Below are 26,345 nucleotides of genomic sequence, written 5' to 3'. Positions count from 1 at the left end.
TCAGTCCTTTACTTATCTTTGTATACTTATCATTCACCCATTCACATCCCTTCACATTTTCCATGCTCAGTTGACTCAAATGTTACCAGTGAACATTTAGCAGCATTTTCTTGTTGTTTGCACTGTGTAAAAATTAAATAAACAAACAAAAAAAAAACGACATTGACTTTGAATAGGATATTTGTTCTCTGTGCCAGTCGCGCTGACTGTGTCTTTATTTTTCCTTTCACATTATCACTGATGTTACTGTTTCACATCAATACAAATTAACGTTGTGTAAGGTTGCGTTTGGAATGTCAATAGGATAGTGTCATATTTAAGTAGCGTGCTGTAAGCATTTAAACATTCCCGTAATGCCACTTCTGTAGTACGCTGATGGTTGTCAAGTTATCGGTGTGGTGTGTCATTTGACTCTGTCCATTATTTTCTACAAATCACGTTTTCATGGTATGCTGATTATTGCGATATAAGACATGTGACACTTGCTAGTCTCGAAGCACTGATGCGGATCATGCATTGGTTGGCTGCTCAGATACCTCATTCTAATGAGAGTACTCATACCCTATCACACTTCAACATTCCTTAGTTTTGATGAACAAAATCTTTCAACAAAACTGCTACACATTTATTTATTTATATAAAGACATTTTCAAGTTTCTGCACACACTGTTACAGTCCTTAACACTGCTTTTTGAAGTTAATAAGAGGTAGACTTGCTGATGTGTTTCCAATCACTGATAGAGCAAGTCATTCAGGTCCTAAAGCAATAAAGTAACCCCACACCATCACACTACCAGCACCATGTTTGCGTGTTGGTGTGATGTTCTTAAGCCAGATGTAATAGGACTCAAAGCTTCCAAAAAATTCAATTTTGGTTTTGCACTGCACAGAATATTTTCCCAAAGGTCTTGAGGACCATCAAGATGAAGAAGGGTTTTTTTGTTTGTTTGTTTGACAAATGTGAGATATGTCTTGGTGTTCTTTTTGATCAGCACTGGATTTTGTCAGTGTCAGTAATTTTGATAAGCTGGCCACTCCTGGGAAGCCTCACCACTGAAACATAAATGAAATAATAATTTAAAAATGACATTTTATCATTTTATCTGCATTATATCAAGAAGGGGGGGGGGGGATACTTTTGTACAGCATTGTACATAATACAACAAAAAATATATTAAATATAAATATATTAAAAACGACAGGAGTTGTTTGACCCCTTGTCCTTTACATGGAGTGATTTAATAATGAGCCTGAGGCACAAGCTGAGTTAGTTGTGTAACACACATACGACAGTCATAGAAGTAGATATGAATCTCACAGCAAAGATGAGAGAGAGAACTTAACGTTCCCATACATGTTTTTCCCCCTTTGAGCATGGAGCACCTCCAGGTTGTTTCATGCCAGAACTGGAAACCAAAAACAACAAAGTGCAGAATCGTTATTTGTGTGTGTGTGTGTGTGTGTGTGTGTGTGTGTGTAGGGACACTCTTTAGGTAACTAGTATATATATAGTCGATATTTTCAGCTCAAATATCAATCATTTACCTTTTAACCTTTAAGTATTTCCTGCAATGATTGCCACTAATTGCTACTATTTAAAGACATATATTTTGTCACTTTTACACTGCGACAAGACATTTTGTGCTGCAGGTATAACACATGGTATTATAATGAAAAAGAAAAAAATCGTTGAAGATTTTGCAAAATATGACATTGTACATCCAGATGAGTGACATGGACTGAATTTAAACAATGAAAATAGCCAGTGTGATGTCAACCAAGTTGAGCATTCTGGTCATTTCCACCTTGACGTCTCGAAAGCTGGATGTGATGCGTGAGAGGTGGATCTGACTGAGAAACCAAGGAACACTGCATGCTCATGCAGCGGCGGATTGTCCATCAAAAATAGCCACACCCTAAAGCATACCCTGCTTCATACTATGCCGACTATTTTATTCTTACTGGAATCCTCTTTTTCAAACTGCACATTGTGTTGTGTTCAACAAGATGTGAAACCAGCAATGACACTATGAACTCATTAGGAATTCATATGTGTTCATGCCATTTTAAGGCATTTTGTACAGGAAGCTATTTTTTTTTTTTCAGGTACTGTCTGTGTCTATAACAAAAACGCTATAACAAGAAACTTTATGCATCTATTAAGATCAATTAATAGATGCACCTTAAAAGGTCACATAGGCCTGGCAAAGTTCCCAGAGTACAGTATAAAAGTGTGAAGTACCAGTATAGATTCCCACTGTCAACTATCTCAGTCTTACATAACAGGCAAGCTTAGGCTTGCATTTATCTCTTTTCATGTGGTCCTGGAGCTCTTTCTGTTTGCTGTTACTATGCTGCCTCTGATGGGGAGATTGTGTTATCATTGCATCAGAGCAGCCAGTACTGCACTGATGGAATGACAATAGTAACACAGTACTACCAAAAAAAAATGTGGTATGCACGCTTGAACCCCTGCCGCTAATTCACAATGAGTCAGGTGACACACATGCATTTCTATCCTGTAAGATCTGGAAAAGATATCAAACATTCTAAATTTATCTCACACAGCAGCATTTCAGCCTTATCGTTGAAGAAGTGCAGCGGAGGTATCTTTTAAGTCTGGTGCCCATTTGTCTGTCGGTTGGTTTGTCTGTTTTGACATCAGAGGACAGGAAAGCTAACTGGCCAACATTTTTGATCAAATCATGGTTGAGGAAGAGCTTCTCTACACTGCACTACACTTATAACTACACGATAGGGCATTGAACTTGGCCAGCTGGTTGTGGGCACATTGTCACACCACAGTTAGCATTTAGCTTAAATCTACTCATGAAGACAATGAAGTTACTATTTATTGCTATTCAATTCAATTCATTTTTATTTATACAGCACTGTTGCTACTACTCACTTCAGTCAGAAAAGTGTTTGGGTGTTAATAACTAATTGCTTGTTTGTACAAATGCCGCTTGTAACCTTTGGGCGATCGTGGCTCAAGAGTTGGGAGTTTGCCTTGTAATCGGAAGGTTGCTGGTTCGAGCCTCGGCTTGGACAGTCTCGGTCGTTGTGTCCTTGGGCAAGACACTTCACCTGTTGCCTACTGGTGGTGGTCAGAGGGCCCAGTGGCGCCAGTGTTCGGCAGCCTTGCCTCTGTCAGTGCGCCCCAGGGCAGCTGTGGCTACATGTCGCTTGCCATCACCTGTGTGTGAATGGGTGGATAACTGAATGTGTAAAGCGCTTTAGGGACTAGTAAAGCGCTATACAAATACAGGTCATTTACCATTTCTTAGATGAGATAATGATTCAAGAAATAGTGTTTTTGTGGGTACTTTGTTGACTCCATTTACTTAAAGGGGATTTTTACATACCTCACTGAAGAGGTATGTGCCACCCTGTCTAGACGTCTTGCCCCCCCACCTGGAAAATTTTCTAGATCCACGACTGAGCAAGGTAACAACTGTGTTTTATAATTGCTGTTGCTCATTATATAGTTGGATTATTACATTCATTACATGTGGCTCCCCTCCCTCAACACTTTTAGATTCACCTGTTGGAGTGAGATTTACACATGCATCACTTGCAGGTTAATCCCATTTAAATAAACACTGAAAGTTGCAAGGCTAAGGATTATCAAGATGTTTTGATTGTGAAGAGCGATATGTGGATATATGTCAGCTTGGGTTTACCTGCTCTGTGCCACGTTGTATTATCCATTTATACACTTTAAAACAAAGAAAATAATTTTATAATGAACTCTAAAATGGAAAGCTGGCCATTGATGTGAGGATAAATCTTGAGTAATATGCTCTTTCTTCTGTGTTCTAGTTAAAAGTCGTGCAGCAGCATTTTGAGACACGGAGGACTGGCTAACACTGACATACAAGGAGTTACAGTAATGTGATAAATACTGATTTACTGATATTGATCTCACTGCCATGATAAATAATGATTTTTTTTCTCTAAAGTAATGGATGCTTATTAGAGAAGGGGATTCATTCCCTATATTGGTTGTAAATAATTTCCTTGTTTGTATTATATAAAACTTTAATTTTCTTTTATGTCTCTTTGTTGCTGTCCCAGGTTTAGATTGCATTTGTTGAGATAGATGTCAGTTTCCCTGTGATATCTAAACAACCCTCTCTTTTTTACATTTCTAACAAGATCTTTCTCATTCAGTTTCTGTTTCAGACTGTTGCACATCACTCATCACATTCATATAGCTGAGAGGTCTCTATGTTGTCATTTTCCTGCAAACAGCAGCAGCAGTTGTGAACTTTAATCAAAGTTTCAGCTTCAAGTTTAGAAAGCTTGTTGATTTTAAATGTAAACCTCTAACGGCTAAGATAAAGCGATGAGGAACAGGATCAGTTCAAGAGCAAAGACAAGATGAGGCATGTCTGCATGTAGGTCCTTACCTCTGAAGTTTTATGTTTCATTGGGATTATAAATCATAAAACATGACATATCTAATGGGGCTTTTTTCCCATAAACAACACTATACTTGCTTGAATGTTGAATTAAATGTTTCTGTTTTTTGTTAGAAGGCACGAAAGGAGATATTTAGGTATTTACTCTGGAGGAGGCTTTAAAGGAAACCAAGTTGATGAGTCATGAAGCTCATTTCAGAGCAGTGTTGGGCTCGAAATTAAAGAAAGGAATGTATTACACATTAAACTTGAAGTTAAAGTTTAAGGGGGATACGATCTTTCTTGTACTTGTTAACATATGAACATAAAGCCAAAAATGCAAAGCAAAGCTGGAAACCAGCCTAAAGAGCCTTCAGAGTGACTGCAACAGTGATTCTACTTTAGAAACATGAACAGATAGAAACAGTAGTTGCAAGCCTGATCTTTCATATTTGGTTTCTGGAGGTGCAGATATGAATTAAAAAGACCTCCATGGCACACAAACTCAAAACTTTTATGTGTGTGGTGCCACACACATAAAAGCCAAATAGAATGGTGATTTTCCATTTAAGATTGCGGGCCAACACTGACACTAATTCTAAATTTACAAAAAGATTAGCTGTTGGAAAACTCAATTACGCATTAAAGAGTGCATATTTGTGAATATAATATTTTTTTCTATGACTTCAGCTCAAAAAGCAACATATTAGATTAAATCTTTGGTACAGAGGAATAACAAATAATATTATGTCACACATAGGAATTCACAGTTAATTTAAATATTTTCATTGACATAAAGCTTATATTACTATATAATGTTGAATTAGTCACATGACATCATGTGACTGAATGAAATGCAGGAGAATACCGATCAGTGATGTTTTGATTTTGTGACAGGAACCTGGCAGAAAGAGTTATCTGTATCTGCATAGTTTATGGCTTCTCTTTGACTCTCCTGGTGTCTCGTGGTAATAGTTTAAATACTTCAAAAACATAACTGCATTCTTGCCAGCTCCGAAGAAAAAGCAGCCTGTGCTGATAGAAGATGAAGATACAGGTGTGAGTGACATATGTTATGAAACATTATAGCAAGAGGAAGAGAAGGCACATGAAATTTTCCTTTAGCTTTGTACAACCTCAGCTTGTCCAGTCCTTTCACAAATATATAGCTGTTTTCTCTCGTGTCTGTCACAGCTCTGTCAGTGTAAACAGCGTAGCAAATGGTCTATGCTCTTGTGGTTTTAGTTTACTGATTCTGGGAAAAAATGCCTGAGTGATAACACTCATGGGAATGATTTTTACATAAAAAAGAGTGATACCAACATTGGTGAATTAATTTTCTGTTGTTTCTGTTGAACTCTCTCATTTCAGATATCAGACATTCTATTGTAAAAGGAAGAAAACTTGCAATTGTGGGGGAAAAAATCAGCACTGATATCTATGGTCACTCCATAAATTTAAGGTATGATGCTATTTAGGTGCAATCAGTCATATTGTTCCCATAAACATACATTGATTAGTGTGTAATTACATCTTCCAACAAACTGATGCAGTCTACTAAACTTTAATCCATTAAAAGTACAAAGCAGGGAGCACCAGTTTATAGATGTCTCACCAGGCGGAGATGGACATTGCCATTTTGCCTTATCTTGTCTTTTTGTATGTGATTAAAGTCTGGCAACATAAGTAGGATGCCAAAAGCATAAGAAGTGAATTAGCAGGTCTTTGTTTGAGACCTCTTTAAAGTGTGAAATGTACGTGCATGCAAGTGTTGCGGTAAATTGCATTAAGCAGCAGTAACAGGAGATTATTCGTTTTTGTACTAACAAGGACTCAGAAGAAAGAGACCTAATGCTTAATGTTTCACATTTTACTGTTTTACTCTTTAGCACACATTCAGAGCAGACACAGTCTCTAAGGGGATATGGTTTTAGGGGAATAACAAGAGGAACGAAGCTGCAGAGAGGCGTGTAAGACTGCAACTTTGTGTAACCGGTTTCTGCTTCACCCCGCTGCAACAGTTCAGCCCAAACAGACTCCTCGACTCTGCGTTGTGTTGCGTTTTTAAGAAGACAAGGAGTCTCTGATCAATCCTTGCTACTTTATTTCCTGAATGGGCACAACGGTGTTGTATCAGATCAAAGGGCTGACCCCACACCACTCCGCATAGCACACTGTCGTACGGCTACGGCAGACTGGCAGCGATTACTGCAGCCAGCCTCACCTAACTGGCCACACCAGGGGGTGTGGCCAGTTAGGTGAGGCTGGCTGCAGTAACATTTGTGGCAAGTGGAATAATACTACACTGTTACATTTGCTTCCTGGTCTAAACTATTTAGTCACATTTTGCTCTATCCAAAATAGGATGGTTACCGTCTCTTCAGTGGGTGTGTCACAGACTGGGGGACAAGGATGAGAGACATGAATGGGTTGGTCGTGTGCTGTGGGCCTCTGTTTAGGACTACACGTCCTCCTCACGGGCACCTAGTGATCAGGTTTTTCCTGCTGCTTGGTACAATCTGCTGGAGAAGAGTTAATAGTGGCCACACTACCTTTGGCTACACTGGCTATAGGGGCCATACTGTGAATATAATTAATGGGTGAATCAACAGAGATTGTGTTTGGATAAAAAAAATGTGAAGATTACACTATGAAATAAGATATTATCTATACGTTTTTAATTAAGTTTGCTACACCTAAGCAGACACAAAAACACCACTGTGAGAGCCAACCCCAAGTGAGAACGCCACGCAGGAAACCACTGTAATCTGTTTCATCTTCCACTGTGTAAATAAAACTGCAGATGGCCCAACTAGAAACCCACTGATCCTTGATGGTGTCAGTACTTTTATGGTCCCACATTTATTTAAGCCCTGGCTGTAACTTATCAAAGGGACAGTGACCTTTCAAAACAGACTCTATTTGGAACCAGGAGATAGAAGGAATAGTATATATTGGAAGTAGTAGCGAGGCTCATCGTTTCTCTCTTGTTCTGATGCAGAACTGTGGTTATGCGCAAATGTGCTTGTGGGATGCTACAAAGTCATGATAAGCAATGCAGCAGCTGAAGAACTGTAGCTTTATCACGTGAGAATATCACGATTATTGCTTCTACTATGTGCATTTATCTCAGCAGTGTTCAAACAGAGACTCGTTAGAGAAGATTTGATTGCCATACAGACCTTTCAGTACAGGTTTAAGGTGCAAAATGAATGTTTTAGGTCATGTATACTTTTTACTAAGTATAATTATGTGTAATTTATTTATATGATACTTATTCTATTTTCTTCTTCTCATGCAGTGCTAGCAACAGTTGCAGTGGGGAGGTGTTGAGTTCCTGTGGGATCCCATTTATTTATAGTGGATTTGTAATTAAATCAGGGCAATTGGTGTTAATACTTTGTGCAAATAAGTTTGTTTTTTTTTCTTTTAATGGTCTAGTGTGTGAATGTGTGTGTGAATGGGTGAATGACTGAATGTAGTGTAAAGCGCTTTGGAGTCCTTAAGGACTAGAAAAGCGCTATACAAATGCAGGCCATTTACCATTTACAAATCTTTTAAATGATAAAACCCTATATGTATTTGCTGATTCTGGCTTCTTGCCCCTTTCCTTCTGAACTCATCCTGTGTGATTTTAATTGACAGTTGTATGAGTAGTAGGCCGTGGTGGCTACAGTTTTTTTGATCGCTGAGAGAACAGAAGATCCGCTGTGCATCCTCAAAGACAGGATGACTGTTTTTTATTAATCCTTTATTTATCCAGGTAAAAATCTCATTGAGATTAAAAATCTCATTTACAAGAGAGACCTGGCATCATAGCAACAAAAGTCACATACCACATAGGTATATAACATTTAAAACAAATACAATATCCCATACAAACATGTGTAAAATATACAATAACAGATCAAATTAAGAGTACATTAAAAACAATCACACTGAGTAAAAGAGCTGTGCTTTAAGTTTTGTTAAGTCTGGACTTTTTGTCACCTCTTATTTGTTGTTTTTTGTTTTTCTTTACCCATCTGTAAACATATGAGTCAGCCCTAAGTGGCTAATTCAGGAACTCCAGTGGCTTAATTTTTTTAATGCTAATTGGGGTGCTTCATAACCAAACGGTATATTTTTTCAGTAACCACAGCAAAGTAGTTTTTGTGGGCAAACCTATCCAAACAGAGTGAGTGTGTGAGTGAATTGTCTCAGGAACTTTCAGGAACTTGTTCATGCATTATCTCTGCTTTTAGCATGAAACACAAATACAGAACAGAAACTGTCTCAAACTGTATGCTGTATGAATGAAGGAGTGGCTGCTGCCAAATTGCAATAATATATGATGGCAAGTGCACACAGAAAATAAAAATGACACTTAAATCTCATGCTGCTGGCTAAAATGTGGTAATCCAGCAGCCATAAACTAGTGGTTTAACTAAGTGTTAAGCTACTAGTTTAAACTAGCTTAAACTTATTAGCCATAAATTAGTGTCTAAAACACTAGAAACACAAATTACCAAGCTGTATCTATCAAAAGTACTGGATTATTACTTATTATAAACGTATTTGCTGAACTCCAGCACTTCAAACCACCTTAAAAAGTAAAGTAGAAGGGGGCGGGAATAATATTAATTATGCCATTTTAGGTCCGGTAGGTGTGTCCCAAGAGATGAAAAACACATCAGCGCTTGTGTTTGTCTGTGAGCTAGTTCTTCCACTCTCACACAAAACATCCTCTTGTCTCTGCAGGACGCCCCTGAGTGTGAGAGAGACAGTGTGTCCAACGCTCTGTGCTAGAGCTGTAATTAATTTCATGAAGAACAAGCCTCATTAAATTTCTCGTCTTCATCTCACCGGAAAGAAAACATGACAGACACAAATACCAACATGCGGCTGAAACTGCCGATCACCTGCTTCATCCTGGAGATCATCCTCATCATCCTCTTTGGGGTGCTGGTGGAGTATGACAAAGAGACAGATGCAAAGAAGTGGCACCATTCGAACCACAGTGAATATGACAACGATTTCTACTACCGCTACCCAAGTGAGTGTTTTGTAGATATGGAAAGGAAAATTTGTGCATTGCTCCTACTTAATATAACGTTATTTTTGCACATAGCATATTACAGATTAGTGTAAACCAAAAAACGAAATAATACTGTAGTAATAGTAAGCTTGCCTCTGCCTTGTTCTTAAGCCTATCGGCAATTTATTTAAGAGTTTCAAAGGCCGATATATGTTAAAGTGGTTCTCTTTGTTACCTGTTGTTTTGAGACATGGCCTCACTGTGCACTTATTTTAGGACTGTTGCGTAATTCATCATTGCATGCAACTGTTTTTTCAACAAAACACAAATGTTCTCATCTGCATTAAAGGGGAAAAATCTGCTGAATTGCAGCATTTACATTGGTAAACTTAACACTGAAGTTCTTAGAAGTCAGGGAGCACAAAGTTCTAGCTTAGCAGTTGGGCATATTCGTTAAGATGGAGCTTTGTGTTAGGCTGGGCGTGTGTTAACAAATCAGACAGCATTCTGCGAAGAGAATCTGGGGAGATGAATTCCCTCGTCTTTACAAGCCACCTCCCACCTGCAGGCAGCTAACTTGGGTGTTGATCCTGCCCTGGCCTATTAGTAAGTCACCTTTCAGAACACTGCAGCAGAATTAGGTTACATGTGACTTCAAAACTGAATTACAGGAACTAATAAAGCCACAAGGTCAGCAATATTTTTTTACGTAGTTATTACATGACCCTCTAATTTTGCACTGGACGATACACCTTTATTAGTCCCACACGTGGGAAATGTGTTTGGTGAGCTAAACTAATAACTTGACTGTTATCAGTTGGTTAGCATAGCCACTGCATTTTGACACATCAATCAATGTGAAATGTCGCAGGACAAAATGAAACATTACAAACTGTACTTTTAACAAAGCTTTGACCAAATAACAACTATTTTCTTCAGCTCTGCCTCAAACAGTACAGGATTAATAGATTAAAATTCATAAAATAAGAAAAATAAGCAGAGACAAAAGGTTCATAGTGGTGTATTGAAGTCTGACACCCTCAATATCCTGGGAGATGAAAGAAAACTTCACCTGTGTGTATGGAAAACCTACATGGTTTACCCTTATTTCATTCTTAGGAAAAAAAATGTACAGTAAACATAGAAGTTTACACTGTACAAAGCCTGTGTTTTACTGGACTGTCCTCCAGAAAGACAAACACACAGGTCACAACTTATAGTTAAAATGAAGACCTAATGTGGACTTTCTCTGAAATATGCTCTTATGAAAACCAGTGACATATAAGTTTCACTGGAAAAACACTTGCATGGGTAGGTTTGGAAAAAAAACAGAAATGATCTAACTGAGGAACTATAGTTGAGAACTGTGCTATTGAACAAACTCTTGTGCAATAGTTTACCTGAACTATTTCTTTTTTTTAAACCAAAGTAGAAATAAATAAATGAGTGACAATATTAGCGTTTTGAATTCAATGCAATGTGGAAACATACAAATAAGCTGGGTTATATAGTTATTACTAAAGGTTAAGCAGAAGCCAAATAATAGAATCTAACTCAACCCAGTGAAGCGTATTATTGCTTTTACTGTATGGCGTCAACTAGGAACTACTGAGAACTGCATCTGGGCCAAAACAGCAATGAAGACAACACCTCTGCATGGTCCTGCCAGTTAACCATTACCATAGTGACAGCAGGCAAAGCACAGTGCAATTTTGTGTTTGGGAATATCAGACAAATAGATAAACATACATGGAAACACCCGGGTGCAAGTTTAGACAGTTCAGTTTCATATGCTCTCTTGTCGCAAAAGCTAGTTTTTCACACAATACAAGTGATAAAGTGATGATCCAAGAATCAGTAGGATGTTTCACAGCTTAACCTGTTGTTCCAGTTAACCAAAGCTTATGTAAGTAGCCATTCAGTTTGTGTTTTTTTCTAGACTACAAAGCCCTCGAGTCATAGTGTCGCTGGCAATGATTGAGTGAGTTTGTTGAGAGTAGCTATTGAAGAAAACATTCCAGACCAATCCAAGCGAGTGATATCCTCCCTGAAGTGCTGGTGAAATTCCTCTGACCAACAAAAAATTAATTGTAGTTTGATTTAAAAAAAACATGAGGGGAAAATGTTTTAAATGCCATAGGTACTTCGTTATTTCACCACTTGGTTTCTCATTTTTTAACTCTTTTCATCCACACTTTCCAGGTTTCCAGGATGTACACGTAATGATCTTCATTGGTTTCGGTTTCCTCATGACTTTCCTCCAGCGTTATGGCTTCAGCAGTGTTGGTTTCAATTTCCTGATTGCAGCTTTAGCCTTACAGTGGGCCACACTTATGCAGGGTTTCTTCCATGGTATGCATGGAGGCAAAATCCACGTTGGAGTGGAGAGGTATGTGGATAACCATGCATATATGAATGTGCACCCAAACACATACAGAATATGCAAAATACATAGGATAAGGATAGAATTTTTTCTTGACGCTTAATCCTCTTAGTTACAATCATAAACACGAGTGCAAACAATTTAACCCGTGCAAATACATGTACAAACAAATCAGTTTCATTTGTTATTCTAGAGCTAGTCTTGATTTCTGCCTGTGAGACTGGCACATTGTGTACTATAAAATAATGGCAATAAAGGTCTTATTTTAGCCTTTTCTTATGACAAGGGGGACAGAATATTCTTTGTCAAAACTATAGGAGTTGCTAACTACTTTTGCAGTGTTAATGCCTCATGGTTAAGCAATTCCTAGAAATATTGTTCACCTTCACTGTGTGACCAATTGCATATCCTGCATTTAAAGCAGCCTGAATACATCTTTGGTTACCTGGATGTAGTAAACTGTCAATACTCTTATCACTTGATGAATGCAAAAAACCCCAAAACAAAACAAAAAATTGGTATTCACTCTAGGTAGCAAGAGTAGTTTTGAGTATGAACATACTGAAAAGGTTTTCTAAATGCTGAGAAAAACTGGAATGCTACAAAATATGTCACATCATGCAAATTACAAAATAAATCTGTGGATTAGAAGAGATGCATTGTATTTTGTTATGTTGTCTTTGTGCTGTGAAGTTTATGTTTCTGAAATTCATTTTTTGAATGAATTCAATTGTTTTTTGGGGGTTTTTTTTTTTACATTTTTGTTTCTTTCAGTATGATCAACGCTGATTTCTGCACCGGCTCTGTGCTGATCTCATTTGGAGCTGTTCTGGGTAAAACAAGTCCTGTCCAGTTGCTTGTTATGGCTGTGTTTGAGGTCACACTGTTTGCAGTCAATGAGTTCATCCTGCTGAGCCTTCTTGGAGTAAGTTACTGTATAAAGATATTCATATTATGAAAACATTAACTACATAATTAAAGACTGGGACTGAAGACTTTGGCCTAAAATGCACAATGCATATCTGAATTGTCACCTATTTTCATCATTATTACTCCTGGCCTGTTCCAGACCAGAGATGCTGGTGGCTCGATGACCATTCACACATTTGGAGCCTACTTTGGCCTGATGGTGGCTCGAGTCTTGTACCGACCCAGGCTGGACAAGAGCAAACACAAGAACAGCTCAGTCTACCACTCTGATATGTTTGCTATGATCGGTAAACACCTGCAACTACTTCTGTGAAATACAAATACTAAATGTTCCTTATTATATGTATAGTTGTCTAATTTAATAGTAACTCTTTGGTCACTTGTGCTGCCAGGTGCTTGCCAGGCGCTATTATCATGAACTGTCTGTAATCACCCAAATAACAACACATAGAAACACTCTATAGTATTTGAAACAGGAACAGTTATATTTTGAGTAGTTTCAAAGTGTATATTTAAATCAAAACTACTGTATTGATGAAATATTAAAATGTTGTCTTTTCTATACTGGTTGTAAATAGGTACTCTCTACCTGTGGATGTTCTGGCCCAGCTTCAACTCTGCCATCACAGCTCACGGAGACGATCAGCATCGTACAGCATTGAACACCTACTACTCCCTGGCAGCCTGCACTCTGTCTACTTATGCCATGTCTGCCCTCACAGCTCATGATGGCAAACTGGACATGGTGAGGATACAAAATTATAATTTATGACTTGAATTGTAGCTTCAAAAAGCAATTCACCTTAACTCTTTACCACTTGAAAGCCTAATAGGAGTTTCCCTTGAAGCTTATTTCTAAACTGTCATATTTCAGGCCTCCTTTTGGAACAAAGATGTGGAACTGAGATTGCATTAGAAGTTAGCCTGGGTGGTCTCTGCCTATGCAGCTACCCTTAGTAAAACACAGAAAGCAGTCTAGTGGACATCAATCCACATTTTTATTGATCCATACTAAGGTGTGAAACTTATTATAATGGTTTAGGGGAGGTTGTCAAATGTCTTCTTTATGGGGTAAAGGTTTAAGAATAAAAAATATAATTAAAAATATTCTTAACATCTGTAGAGGTCAGAAGAAGTGCACAATCAGTATTAACACGGTGAAGGGAGGGTGTGGTCAAGACAAAGTAATGAAAGAACTAGGTCTTTCCCTCCTGTCAGCAATGTCAAAGTCAGCTGATCCGGGTCACGACAGAGTCACTTGTGATAAAAACTGACAAACGTGTCAGCTGACGGTACACTCCCTCCTCAAAGATGACACTGTCAGTTAGTCACATGTGCTTGTTGTCAAGCCCATCCGTTAACAGTAAGAAGTCAAGGCGAGACATTCCCGTGCTGATTTGAATCAAACCAAAGAGGGAAATATAAACAGCTCGTGAAATTGACAAAGGGGACAGACATGCCACACAACCTGCTGACAGTAAAGACAAACCAATCACTGGAAGGAATCAGCTTGTCTGTAATATCGTCCACCTATTTACTAGCACGTGGTGCAAAACCAGTATGCTAGAGAAAGATGAATTATCTTACAGTTCTTGGTGCTCACGTCTGATGGTCTCATCTGTTCATTTATTATTTTGTAGGTCTCTTCTACAGATATTAAAATCTTTACATTCTGCATTATGTGATGCATTATTAAAAGTCCTTCTGTCACTATTTTAGGTCCACATTCAAAACGCTGCACTGGCCGGTGGAGTGGCAGCAGGAACAGCTGGAGAAATGATGCTGACTCCTTTTGGCTCCATGATTGTTGGTTTCTTGGCTGGTATCATCTCTGTTCTGGGCTACAAGTACCTCTCAGTAAGGATGATTCAGTTTTCATGTTTAATAAATCAGGCAAGGAACTGTGATGTACTTGTGGAAGGGAAAGAAACAAAAACTGGTTGCTAAAACACACAATTTTGGTGAATTTTTCAAAAATATGTATGTGCTAATTTATGTTTTCAGGTTATTAAAAAAGTGGGTTAAAAAACACTAAAATGAATTCATTTTTACTGAAAATATTATTAACTTGAATGGGTTTCATCCACAAAACAGTTTCATCCACAAAACAAACACTGCCACATAATCCTCTCATTTTGTTTTCTCTCCATCAGCCCATCCTGGAGAGCAAGCTGAAGATCCAAGACACCTGTGGGGTTCACAACCTACATGGTATGCCCGGTGTTATGGGCGCTATTGTGGGAGCGGTCACTGCTTCTCTGGCTACCAAGGAGATTTATGGCGACGGGTAAAAATTTCTTTTTGTATTTGTTTGAAAAAAAGAAAAAGGTGTAAGGTCAAATATTATGTTGACCTTTCCCCCCGCAAAGAATATTGCAATAAAAGATAAGGGAGAACATAAATAACAATACAGAATGTTGATTTAAAGGAACACAGCAACATCTAATTTTTTACTTCTACTAGTATAGAGAAAAAAGGAGCACTACCAATAAACATCTTGAAGCGATCTGAGTTGAGAGCATATGGCAAAGAACACGAGTGAAAATAGAATTTGAAACATAATTTTGTAAGAACAAATACAAAACAAATATGTACTTTAGCATATGTTCTAAGTTATGAACTGTCAAGACCAGGATATAAAAGAACATTAAAAATATTTGATTTAAAATGTTATATATATATAAAATGTAATCATATATACATATTAATCATTCTTTTGATGATTTACAAATCAGAAATCATCATGCAGAAAACTGAAGGCTTGGGGATTGCAATGGGGTGGAAATATTTTGGATGTGGAGGTGTGCGACTTTTAGAGTGAAAAATCCATCCAGCCATTCTATAAATTAAATGTGAACTTACTTGATATTTTTCCTCTGTGCCAATTTTAGTTTGGAAGACGTGTTCCCTATGGTGGCACCTGATGGGAGAAGCGCATCTTCCCAAGGCGGGATTCAGGCCATCTCCCTTGCTGTCACTTTAGGCATGGCCCTGGTGGGAGGGCTTCTTGTTGGTAGGTTCACATCCCTCCTTTAGTTTTTTTTTTTTTTTTAATACTCCTTTGATTGAATATCAGGTACTTTTAAAGTACCTGATACAAAACATAAAATACAATCTACTGGACTTTTGTGACCTGTGAGGTACCAGATCAGTAAAAAACAAAAAATGTTATGTAAACGATATCTCAAGATTTATAATTTAATAGTCAGCAGAAACCCAAAACCTTGCTTTCAACTTATATCTTAATAACTTCTTAAAAATCTTAATTAAGAAAAAAAGATTAATACAGATAATCTTTTGTTTAGGTTTCATTATGAAGTTGCCCATCTATGGAGCTCCTTCTGACGCCTCGTGTTTTGAGGACAGCATCTACTGGGAAGTAAGTTCAAAGAAGCTTTTAGAAACTTCTAAACTCTGTATCTGTCCACAGCCAAAGAAACACTGCAACTATACTACAGGCTACGTGGAGTTTAAGATTCAGACTTCCCTGCTGCAAACAGAGCAGTACCTAATTTTGCCACAAGATGGGAGTGTTTCACCAACAATCAGATGTCAAAGACGGTTATATGTTCATAGCTAGTAAAGCTGTTGAATCACCAGGTGGAGCAAATTCACCACTACAATTTATGATCAGCCTGGTTTATTACACAGAATCTGATTACTTTGGGCTGACGTCATTTAGATTTGTGTTGCCCTTGGTGCTTTTGAGTTTGTGTATATGAATATTTGAATTACCACACGTTTAAAAGAATTTGTTCCATTTTTGCAATCCATCTGACATTTAGATACAGTGAACCAGTAGACAATTAATACCATTAAACCAAGAAGCAGCTACTAATGAGTGCCTTGAATCGTGACATAGTGGGAAATGGAAGGATGTTTGAGACCAGTTGATATCGTAAGTCTGGAAACTCAATAATCTCCTGCTATCTGTCAGGTACCAGGGGACGAGGAAGGTCACGAGGGCCAGTTGACCACTGTGAAGACAGAAGAGTTCGCAAAGCCAGAGGAGACTGAGAAGCTCAACTAGACACAAAAAGACACAGAAAGACAGAACCAGGCACACACACTGTGAGATTATAGACCCTTCTAAGAAAATATATAAAGCTACCTATGTTGTACTAATGTTAATGTAAATTTGTCAAAATGTGCTGTTTTAGAAGGCTTTACATTTTTATTCACATCTTTGCTTTTCAAAAAATCCCCAAAAAACTAAAACGAAAAAGAACACAAGTGTCCATTTAATCTAGACAGTTTCAACCACTAGATGTTGATCTAGAGCTCCATCACTGTGTGCTACTGGCCTGCGGAAAGGCTGCATTTCCAAATGAGGTGTCCATTTGATGAAAGGTGCTTTGTAATTGTTTCCTAAAGCAAGGTATTGTTACAAAATACAAGTTTTACAGACAATCCAAACCAAAGACAGACATCTAATAAAAAATACCTTCAGAACATTACTTATTACCACTATTATTCTTCAACAATATGTTGTTTTTTATAGTTATGTACATCTATTTGGTTAGTATGACACACATTTTAACATTTACGAGACTGACCTAAGGAAGGTTACATCTGAAGTTAAATAATTTTGAAAAGCAATATCGTAATATTTTTGGCAAAATAAATATTTCAAATGTGCATTGTGTCTCATTTAATATTTATGACTACGTGGGTGCACTTTTTTGTTAATGGGGTCAAAAACAATAGGAATAAAAACAAATTGCATTCAGTTATTGATCATCATAATCAAAAAATGGCCATCAGAATGAAACATAGAAAGGTCTGGCTCTCTTTAGCCTCTTATAAGATTTAGTAATTTTATAGAATATGGTAGGAAGGCAAGGAGCTATGTAATCAAGTCTCTGCTTATTATGATGAAGGCCAGTCATCATTAGTTCTTTTGTCTTGAAGGCTTAATGACTGCATAGCAATAATGACAGGATGGGTTAATGCTTTCAATTCATATGGGATTTGTCTCTCACAAGTAATTTACACAGTTTCTGTTTCAAGGATGAAACAACCAAAGAAAGCAGGTGTCCTCACAAGACATGGTCACCTCTGTATGAGAGGTGCTTAATGCCACTAAAGAAGTGCAGAAACGCTATCAAAAACAAAGCATGTGTGCAAACTTTGTTTTATTGTTGGCAGCAACAAAGACTTGACAGGATTTGCATCGTGATGAAGAACTTTTAAAAAAGGACACATACTGTAATAACTTATTCCCTCGCATCAGCCCCCAGTCAGTAGAATCAGTTATCAATTGGTATCCAGTTTTGTCCATTGAGATGACTGTCCATAAATATAATTATGGTATATCATGTAAAAAACAGAGTTCTTCTTATTTGTATGGTTTTTAATCAGTTTTTAAATGTTGCCTTGTGACTATCAAACTTTGTCTACAGTGCCTAAGATATACTTGTACACATCTTTGTTTCTTTTTCTAGAATGCAATGAGGAACCCTTGTACCTAATGCAGCGTGTCTTTTCACAATGCACATATACAAAAATAGCAACCTTATATTTTCTTTGCAGGACTGATTGATGGTAACCACACACAGGTTTATTACAAATAATGGAAAGAAGAATACAAACAGAAGCTACAATGGGGTTTTTTTCTGCCTTCATTTTATGCATCAATACATTTAAGAGATGCTAGTATGGATGTTCCAGCAGTATGGTTTATATCTAGAAACATAACCACTTTACCTGATTTTATTCCAACAAGTTAGAACATTACAAGTAAAACAGAACAACATGCTTTATGTCATGCTTTAGACAAGAAGTGACATAGGTAACTGACCACCTCCAGTCCAATGTTTGACCACATCCCAACTTCCTCCTTTGCTCCAATCATAATAACTATGTCCACTATAGTGGAACTTTTATTTTTTTGGATCATATTGTTACATATTATATACTATTTCACAAAAAATATTTAATTCTTTTTTAATATATGTATTTTATTTTATTGTATTCTTCAAACCGATAACTTTGCCAAGAACACTTTTTGCTTGTTTAAACAAGCAAAATTCAATCTATAATTTTTTTTTTCTGATCAGTCACATCAAATTTCAGTCTGGATTATATACATGCATATAGTCCATGTCCCTGTTGTTTTCCTGCCACTGTATTGCATTAATCACCCTTCATATAAGAGGCCCCTTACAGGCTGCAGGGGCCTTGTTTTACCCCCCACCCAGTTTGGTGATGGTTTCCTTGGCGTGAACAGGCACCACAGCCTTTTCCCAAGAACTAGAAGACAGGTGGACAGCTGTTTACTGAATAGGCGCTTATAGTGAAGAGCTTAATTGAGCTTCATAGGGCTAATTAAAATGCAAGGAAAAATAATCATGATTATGGTAATTATTCTATTGTCTAATATGTCTTCTGGTGATGTGCTTCTTTGGCATCATACCTGCAATATGTTGAAGACAATGACAAAAAAAAAAAAAAAGTAAAGATCCTTTGAGGTTGTCAAGCTTGTACAAAAGCTATCATTATAATAGAAAAAAAATGGTGATACTAAATCTCTACTGCCCAAAGTAGATCCTTTAGGGAGCTGGTATATAAATAAATATATAATAAATCTAAATAAAGCCTGGACAGGAAAGGCCATATTTTCTCCTTTTTTGGGACATTTTAGGTCTTTGTCTTCATTCATTTTTATAATTATTATTATGATGGAATTTTTTTGGTAAAATTGTTAAAATATATTAACTTTTTCTGATATAGCAGTAAAATATAATTTTAAAAACACATGATTTTTCACTTTTCAGTATAACATCTCATCCAAATTTCTACAAATAATATGCTCTTGACCTTATAACTGTACTTCTCTACATGTGGTCACTGGGCAAGACACAGCATGGGAATGATGCTGATCAGTCCCCCCAGGCAGCACGGGTCATCCTAAGCAGCTGTAGCCTCCTGTGGCCCTGCCTCCGGCTCGTATGTGATTGTTATCCTTAACACTGCTCTGGAGGTGAACATAATGGATTAATAGGCTCCCTCAGGATCTCCTGGTCCCCTGTGGGAGCCCTTAGTCTGCTTGCAGTCCTGTGGAGGCCATAATGGGGTAAGGCTTACACTGCTATATTGATCTGACACACTGACAGGATATCAGACCCTGATAAGATTTATAAGAAAATACATCATTTATGAAGGGATAGCATGAAATGTACCTCAAACCACAAATTATTAATTCATGAAATTCAAAATGTTTTTCGCAAACAAGGCCATCAGAGTTTGATAATTTTATAATGTGGTATTTGGAATACATCCAGAAGTATAGAGCAGTAAAAGTGTAAAATCCAGTGTAGTTAAATGTAAATTTAAAAAATAAAATAAATACAAAAATTGTACAAAAATTCAGGTTCAGGTTAGCAGGTCAGTTTATAGCAGAAAAACAAGGGATAGTTTAGGGTTATCTGATCCAGGTCTAACTATAAGGTTGTTTGTTTTTGTTTTTTTTAAAAAGTAAAGTTTTGAGTTTAATCTGAAAATTATAACGAATATCTGTCTCTTTAATCCAAACTGGGAGCTGGCGTCACAGGAAATGGCCTAATAGCTGTTGGCTTTACCTCCCATTCTTTAATTACAAATTCTCTGAATCATTGGGACAAGCAAGTTAAGCAGTACTTGCCTTGCTAAATCTAACAACAGACATAAATTAACATACCAAAGTAAATTGATTTCTCTCTCCTCTTATCTCGGACAGGGCTACAATAAAGTTCATCCTTTAAAATACTGCCATCATGTGGCCACAGTCAGCTATTGTCACTGGAAACTGCACGTGTTTCACGCTCATAGGAACTATCGCTCTCTCTGTCGTATGGGCGTGTCGGTCTCCTGTTAACAGTGATTAGAGCTGGGCAAGCTGCTTGGCAGGTAGCATTTTTCTGGTTGATTGTAGATGCATGTTGTGGATAAACCTCCTGTCTTTGACTGTAAATTGATAGGAGACAAGTGTGCAAGGCAAACTGCCTCTGGCTCAGCTTTCACTGCTCTGAGATCAGTTATCTGCACTTTGCGTGGAAACACAGCTAGCATTAGCAAATAAATGAGCTTCATTGACATCATCGTAACAGATGAGTGTCGTTTTGCTAGCCACCTTGGCCAGTAATGATGATGATGAAGAGAAGCATGTATGGGAGAAGTGTATATCTCTGTCAGGCTTTTTAGGGAACTTTTAGAACAACCTTATAATAATGAATTGCAATACTTTAGCCTAGCAGTAATGAATGCATGAACTAGTTCTTTAGCATAACTCTGACACACAATGTTTCTAATTTTAGCGATACCTACATTTGTTTGTAAACACTGGAGGACATATCTTGAACAAAAATGATTCCAGGATTTCTCAGCGTTGCTGGAAGCCAAAGTAATTTTATGCAGAGTAAGTACCTGGTTAGACATCATGTTTGTAATATATTTATGGCCAAGAACAGGAAGCTCAGTTTTGTCAGAAAATAGTGGGACATCCAGGGCTTTTTGTCTTTAAGACACCCTTCAATTAAATTAATTGATTTTTGTCATCTGGGTTCATAGCTAGACATTGCTGGACATCATCAGCAAACAATGAAAGTGTATGCATTGTTTCCCAATGATACTGTCTAAGGAAGCATGTATAATGTAAAAACTATTGGTCCCAGTACAGAAACCTGTGGAACTCTGCAACTGTGAATGATGGATATAATTCAAACCACTGTTGTGCATTTACTTTGATAACAATAGTGTATTTTAGTCTATGTATTAAAATCAACAATATTGAGCACTACTGCATTGAGGCCTAACACGACAAGCACAGAGATGAGTCTCTTCATAACCCGCAGTGCTTTCTTTGTTCCATGATGAATTCTGAATCCTGAGTGAAAAAGTAAAATCTAAAAGTGCAAAACTTCATGCACTTTGGTTACCTAACTTCTTAATTTACAGTGATAATCTTTTGATTGCATGATTATTCCATCTGCTTATGGCCTTTGCTGAGACCCTCAAAAGCAAACGTCTTGCTGCGATTTGCACTCACAAGTACAAATATAAACACTTTGTAGGTACATTTAGAAGTGTACACTCATCAATGTTAATTTAACACACACTTATAATTTTGAAGTCATCCCAAAAGCCATATCAGCTCTCCAATCAGCACTTGTCAGCTGTGTGTATAATCACCACACCACAGAAAACATTTTTGCTTGAGCGTTACAACTTAAAATCTTCGCAGGGGAAAACAAACCATAGGATGTAATGCAAAAACTAAACTTAAATGCACATTTGAGATTTATGTCTGTGATTGTGGTTTAGGTTCAGAAACAAAGCTGTTGTTGTAGCCTCCTTGTCACCATTCTGGAAAGAGCAGAGCCCCAGTAAGAGGTTATGACTGATGCCAGCTAAGCAGGGTGATGATGGAGCAGCAGTGTCGGTGGTGGGGTGTTGACTAAATGCAGGAAGTAGTTCAGTTTGAGTGGGTTTTAGCCTCTTGACTGAGGGGAAATTGCCTTCAGTGTGCTTCACAAGTACATGGGAGTGCTTCACTTGAATTTCCTCCCTGAAAAATGGCTAGCTGTATGAATGCCAAATCAACAAAAGTAGAGGCAGTGTTAATTTCGGGCCCCTCAAATATGGGCCTCTTTTATAGCTTGCCTGTGGTCGACAAATCCTGCGTGTGAAAGCAGAGTGCAACCCGTCACACCTGGACCTCCCGTCAAGTCCAACATGAGCAAATACTGATTTGAAGATATTCTCTCTTGAACAAAATTCAAGATTTGTTGAACTCATAATGGCCCAAATTACATACAAACATGGGTTAGAAATTCACCATGAATTTGTAGGGCACATGTAGCTATCTATCTCACCCTATCCCCGGGCATTTTGGAAATTAAGGGAAGTGTGTTTTAAAATTTTCTCAACCAAGATAAATATTTTAGCTATCATTAGCTTCAAAGACCTGATATATATGTTATAATCACTGTGTCACTTGCAACTTAATAGCAACTGATTCAAAAATAGAGGTGTTGCAAATTGTTAGGGATGCATTGTTTAGCACTGTTTTAATACTATTATCCTCTTGGTTTTTACGATTAAATTAACTGTATCAATTCAACACCATTTTATAGATATTAGAGTTGAGAGTGTTGCTAACTATTTAAAATGCAATTAAAGTAGGCATTTAAGTCATTTTAAAGCAAGCTTAGATGGAAAAAAAGAAAAAAATGTTATCAAACATAAAAAGTGGTTGAAACCAAAGTTTCTTGTTGTTTTAAAACTAAGACCCAAGTGCTGGAATTACCCCCTCCCCCATCAACACCAAAATGCATCCAAGTCTTATCTCAAATCCACAGAAACAGCAAGTCAATTTCTGCTACTGCTACTAAACAGCTTTCTTATGACCTCATTCCACAAGTCTCTATTACTTCATTTCTTTGAGGTCAGTATATCATTGATGTGCCACTCTATAACTCATACTTCTCTTTATCCTTCCTCAGGCTGCGTACTGGGCCTTTAATTCTCCCTTAGATAACTAAGTAAACTGAAACGTAAGACCTTTAGATAGAACAAAAAAGGCTTTTGCAATTAGGAAGATCTAAAGAATAACATTCATCCACTGGTTGAATGACCATTCTGACAGAGAAGGATCACATTTAGGGCAGAATGGGGCAGCCTCTAATCCCAGAGTTCCTGCGAGGTCCCCTGGCTTAGCACCCTGTGCACTAACAAGGCCTCCCACTGGACCCATTACAAGAGGAAAAACCAACAAAGGCAGTTATTACACACTCCTTATGAAAGACACCAGGGGTGAAGGGGGGGGCAAGCTGGACACCACTGGAACAAAAGCGGACTGACCAACCCCAGCACCACAAACCTCCAACCCCCTCATGAGCCCTCTGCTCCAGATCAGCCACTTCCACCGCACGCATCCCACTGTGCTGCATTGTGGACATACGTGACACAAGGGGGTCGGCAGAGGTCGGAGAGGTTGGGGGCTTTGTGGCCTTTTAATTGAGTGAGCCACTGAGGGAGCATGTGGCTCAGCATGTCCAGACCAGGGGCTGAGAGCAGCTATGAAGTCACGCTAGTTTAGCTGGCAGAGCAGGAAAAGCTCAGAGAGAGAGAGAGATGACAGTATGAATGAACAGCAGAACCCATCACGTCTCTGGTTTTGTCTGCTTTTACAGTATTGAGCTTAATGTTAATTTGGGCCCTTATGAATCCAGATATAAAAGAAACTCTTGTATTTATTTATTTTTACCTGCCCTTTCTAAATGAAATTCCTTTGTAAAGACATTCTTGTTGAGACCTTATCAATAACATCACCTTGTTGGATAATAAACATTTTATTGTGCCTGACTTTTAACAACAAAGTAAAAAGCTAATATAAGTAAATAATGCTGACCTCAGGTCTCGGTCTAAAGTTATCATGACGCTCAGTATTCAGCATTTAATCCTCAAACTTGGCCACATGTTAACAAAAACTACTGAATACCTGAATATAAAGAGCTTGAGACAGTTGGAAGAACAGCATTAAAAATTTTCCAAGCTGAATCTTGCTCCTGGTCATACTATTCACTGTTTAATTGTTTACACAGCAGACTCGATTTATTCAATACTACTGCATATATCTTATTGTATGCCTCATATTAGAGACCCCTGAGCTCAATTTCACTAAATCCTAGAGCTACAAAAGAATAAAGACAAGACAAGGTCTTTTTAGAGGTGGAAACGTGTTCTGTGTGTCATTTTCCAGGATGAAATTCAGTGAATTTGTTTGAAGATCTAAGCAATCAGTCCAGATCTCAGCTGTCTATGAAATCAAATTTTAAATTCAGTAGTTCAGACCATCCTATTTTAAAGTGTTCACTATCTGTGTTGGAAAGGCTCCCTGATGGAATCGAGGAGCCTCTTCTCTTACTCCCCTCACACCGTGCATTACCTCATTCTCATCACCGAAAAGACAAAAAAGGGGAAAAGAAAATAGCCAGAATCTGATACAATCAAAAGAAGGAAAGAATGAAAGACTAAAAGATTTGAGGGGGGTGCGTTAATTAACGAGTGACTAATCTCAACCAAATTAATAACTGGGTCATGGATGTGAGGAAAAGAGGGATGAAAAGAAAGAGGAGGAAAAAGAAAGTCAGAGAAGAGATGTAACATGATGGGTCTGGGTACGCCGATGGGAATTTTGTCCCTGTCTTTTCCCCATAACCCCTCCTAACCTCTCCCATTCTCCCCAGTGCTCCGATCACAAACCCTCTTTGTGGCTCTCCCAAAAAACCTTTATTGGATGCCTATTTGCATAAAAGCAACAAGCAACAACACTTTTTTCTCTCCTGTGGGAGAGAACAGCAGCAGCTCCTCCCCTAGCAATGGAATTGCAATTCTTCTCATTTTAGTATGCACACACACTCACGCACACACACAAGCAGGAGCATACGTGCAGGATGACATGACGACGAATGTGCTTGTTTTATGATTCCCTTGGTGCACATACTGTACTTTTTCATACCGTGTGTACACACACATATACACAAACAAGTGGACAAGTGCTGCTCATGCATTCATAAATGCAGCACGAACACACACTGAAAACCTTCACACAGCTCCCTTTTGAGCGTAATTAAAACAGGAGGTGCTCACACAATACGCTTTTGTCTTAGGGCATGGCAAGGAGAGGCGGGGCTAGGGGCCACTGCATATTAATTAGAAGGCTATGGTGTGAAAGCCAATCAGGCGTGTTAAACAGATGACATACTGGGACAAATATGGCACTACTTTCTTGCTGCTCTCCCACGGTGGCGCATGGATACAGGCAGTGCACACTGCCACTTCCGCCAATGGCATTTTGCCAGTGGTTGGAAATTAGCAGCAGGGGCTGTTGGGATGAATTAGTGGCCTGAACAATACAGTAGGCTGTGTGCTGCACAGCAGGGAGACAAGAGGTGGCTGATGGGGTGAATGTCAAACCAATAGGTGGCGATGTTGAGTCAAAGAAGCTTAAAGCTGCACAAAAGCTCTTTTTTCCCCATGCATAAACCTCAAAATGTGCATTCAAACCTGAGGTGTCATTAAATAAACGTAATCAAAAAGGTGTATTTTAGATTTCTGCTGAAGGCTTTTCACAGCCAACAATGAAGCAAGGAAGGGAGCTCACCTGCAAGGCAATGTACAAGCAAACACAGGTTTGATTTGAACTGAATGAAGCCAATATTACACACTATAACTCTGCATCTCTGTTGAGCGTCTGGGTGCCAGTTTACAGTATTTCCCTGACAACAAAAACCGTTAGCCCAGATTTAGCGTCAGATGTTAAATCCAAACTGGACACATCTGTTTGGTTATCAATAATGGAGCGACTGTTTGGCATGCTGGCAGCTCTCTTCTTTCTCTCCCATTCACAACTCTGTTAAAGGAGAACAATTCAGGTGTTATAAATCACCAAAAGGGGTGTGAGCTAGTGAGAAGCTGACAGGCTGTACAGTGGCAGAGGGAGACCTCCAGCACCCTGCCACTGTTTTTTATCCTTCAAGGCCACCCAGCTTCATTTACATGGACAAGTCCAACCTCCGTTTCTTTGTTTTTGCTGCTCAGTTTCCCTTTTCTCCAGGTTTCCTTTCTCTGG

At 38.2% G+C, this 26,345-nt stretch overlaps 1 protein-coding gene across 1 annotated transcript; it reads left to right on the top strand.

Annotated features, from left to right (window-relative positions):
- Positions 1 to 9,104: 9,104 nt before the first annotated feature.
- On the top strand, positions 9,105 to 17,371 carry rhbg (Rh family B glycoprotein). Its single transcript, XM_085291287.1, has 10 exons — positions 9,105 to 9,438; positions 11,623 to 11,809; positions 12,578 to 12,728; positions 12,873 to 13,020; positions 13,312 to 13,478; positions 14,453 to 14,590; positions 14,887 to 15,020; positions 15,625 to 15,746; positions 16,039 to 16,112; positions 16,671 to 17,371. Exons 1-10 carry the CDS (start codon positions 9,261 to 9,263, stop codon positions 16,761 to 16,763), a joined length of 1,392 nt encoding a protein of 463 aa, XP_085147413.1. The 5' UTR covers positions 9,105 to 9,260; the 3' UTR covers positions 16,764 to 17,371.
- Positions 17,372 to 26,345: the final 8,974 nt, after the last annotated feature.

This window comes from Mchenga conophoros, linkage group LG11 (assembly GCF_057382185.1).
Source record: "Mchenga conophoros isolate Kocher_MC1m ecotype Shallow Benthic linkage group LG11, M_conophoros_male_GT1.1, whole genome shotgun sequence".
Lineage (NCBI taxonomy): Eukaryota > Metazoa > Chordata > Actinopteri > Cichliformes > Cichlidae > Mchenga > Mchenga conophoros.
This window is presented reverse-complemented; position numbering and strand designations above follow the sequence as displayed.